Source organism: Scomber japonicus, chromosome 18, assembly GCF_027409825.1.
Source record: "Scomber japonicus isolate fScoJap1 chromosome 18, fScoJap1.pri, whole genome shotgun sequence".
NCBI lineage: Eukaryota > Metazoa > Chordata > Actinopteri > Scombriformes > Scombridae > Scomber > Scomber japonicus.
Window position 1 is genome coordinate 21,221,028 of NC_070595.1, and position 2,514 is coordinate 21,223,541.

The 2,514-nt window shown below is 39.7% G+C and overlaps 1 protein-coding gene across 1 annotated transcript; it reads right to left on the reverse strand.

The window, feature by feature from the left end:
• Window positions 1-280: 280 nt before the first annotated feature.
• LOC128378453 (hemoglobin subunit alpha-like) lies at window positions 281-1,983 on the reverse strand. Its single transcript, XM_053337974.1, has 3 exons — window positions 1,827-1,983; window positions 1,498-1,705; window positions 281-492 (listed from the first exon to the last, which is right to left on the reverse strand). The coding sequence occupies exons 1-3, from the start codon at window positions 1,919-1,921 to the stop codon at window positions 364-366; spliced, it is 432 nt and encodes a 143-aa protein (XP_053193949.1). The 5' UTR covers window positions 1,922-1,983; the 3' UTR covers window positions 281-363.
• Between the last annotated feature and the right edge of the window lie 531 nt (window positions 1,984-2,514).

Sequence of the window (2,514 nt, forward strand, 5' to 3'; positions counted from 1 at the left end):
TAACTTTGAGGAAGTTTCTTGATACTTCTTTTTGTAGTATTAATAGACATTACGACTCTTAAACTTTTTGTTATTCTTCGGCTTTATAACTGAGAAGATTTTTTGAATTAATTCTGCATTCATTCTTTTCCTTTAGGAACGTATAATACTTACAAAAACCTTCTTCTCTTTATATGTCTCGATCAATAATGAAATATCGTTGTATTGGTTTCATGAGTGTAATTGATTTGAACCCTTTTACCAGCAAGAAAAAAACACACAACTACAAAAACCAATTAAATTGCTTTTGATCATTTATTCATCTTCAGACTTGGTGAGCGTGTTGAATCCCACGCTGCTGTCCCGTCACTCTTTTCCAGCTGTTTATCTGTATTTCTCAGACAGGGCACGAGCCAGAGCAGCCAGGAACTTGTCCAGAGCCACATGGGCCTCAGGGGTGAAGTCACCTGGGAACTTGATGGATATGACCACAAGGATGCAGTGGGCGAGCATCTGTGAGAAGAAGAGAATGATTTTTAATCCCTCCTGCTGTCTTCCTGTCGACCGTGCAACTTTTGTCTTCCCGGGTCAAAATCGACCCTGTCTGGTTTGAGTGTTTATAAAGCATAAGATGCAAATTATCACCCATTTCTATATTAGACCTTTTTAGGCAACTTCATTCCATCTAATTACCACAGGTTTTACACATACTTTTGGCAATTGTGGCCAAAAGGCCTCATTTAAATCAAATTATACCTCAGTTTCTAAAGGTTAAGAGGATCATAAACCCTGTATTTCTTCTTATATCTGTTTGTCTCCGTTTTGTTTTATTGTCATAATTTAGAAGTAGGCTCTCCGTTGTATATTCAGGATGAGATGGGTAAGATGCCCACAACTAACTTCTAGTGTGCATCACTGATCTTCATCATCCAGTTTCGGTCACATCCCTGTTTAGTCTTCCTTCTTGCGCACAGCGCTTTGGTGAAGACCCCTGCAAACGCTGGATCCTATTAACCTTATGTGTAATTGCATCTTTGATTAAAACCTTTGATATTTTTAACACATTTCTTTTCTAGTGTGCGTGTGAACAGAATTCATCAATTTATATATAGGCTAAACGTAATCCGGAAGAGACTTCGGTTGAACAGGGTTGGACTTGTGGTGCCAATATTTTTTTTTATCACAAAGTACGAAAACTGCTGTTCACCTATTAACGATTTCAAACCCTAAATAGACCACATATATATCAAATCCAATATGCTGGAGTATACAGTGAAGGCCTGCGAATGTCCAAATAATTCCGCATACTGCACTGTGCCCGAGGTTACTAATGATGACACGTCCTCAAATAAACACTTGGCCACAGATAGAAATAGAGCACAGAGACAGCTTACTTTACGTGGCTCTTTTATGTGTTTAATTGTTCACTTTGGCGAACCTGTGAAATAAACTGTTCCCTAAAGTACCACAGTTTACTAAATTATGGGATGTGTACGTATCAGGATCAGTGATATATACCTTGAAGTTGGCAGGGTCCACTCTCAGGGTGAAAGCGTGCAGCTCACTGAGGGAGGCAAGACCTCCTTTCAGGTCATCGATCTTGGACACAGCATCAGCAACACCACCCATCACTGTCTTTCCGTGCTTCTTCACCGGGCCAGAGCCGGGGCTCAAGTCCTTCCAGTGGGAGAAGTAAGTCTTGGTCATGGGGTAGACGACCAGCATCCTGGAAAAATACATATGATTAAGTGAATTAGTTAATAGTAGGAGTAGTAAAAGTAATGCATTAATAAGTCAATAAACACACATATCAGGAACAGTATCAGTCAGTTATGGGTCATATTTACCTGCCCAGGGCATCGGCGCCAATCTCGTCGGCCTTGCCGGAGATCTTACCCCAGAGGCCCTTGACTGCGGCCTTGTCCTTGTCGCTGAGACTCATTTTGCTTGTTAATTGGGTTTAGTTGCAGCAAACAGGACTTTGGGGGGTTTATATACATGAGGAAAGGCATGGGCACACCCGGGCCACCACCGAGATAGGCTGTGTGGCATTTGGATGGACTCCAAATGGCATTACATTGCAACTTGGATGAGATAAACACACAACTGAAAAAAGGGGAAAACACCTTCTCGACTTAACCGAAGTCCAGTTTGAAATACACACGAAACCATAGTTTAATATTTAAGTATCATTTTAAATGTTTCTGCTTTCATAGAATTCAAGGGGTTCGTTAAATATTAGTGAGGCAACTTATGAAAATTCAAAACAAAAAGACCCACTGAAAACAACACATTTAAAGTATATTATAAGAGCAAGTATTCTGGTATTAGTGTTGGCAGGGAGTAAAGTTATAACCTCACATTTAGATTTGGGCCAAACTGGAAACAAACTGTTTTTGTTGCACAACATGAAGAGTTAAAATAACCCTGAAGTGGCATATTTAGTTTTGACGAATCCAAAATTCACTGATTCTTAGGTCAAAACATGTTTTTTGACTCTGGTTTTAAGCATTTTATCTTTATTTACCACATACT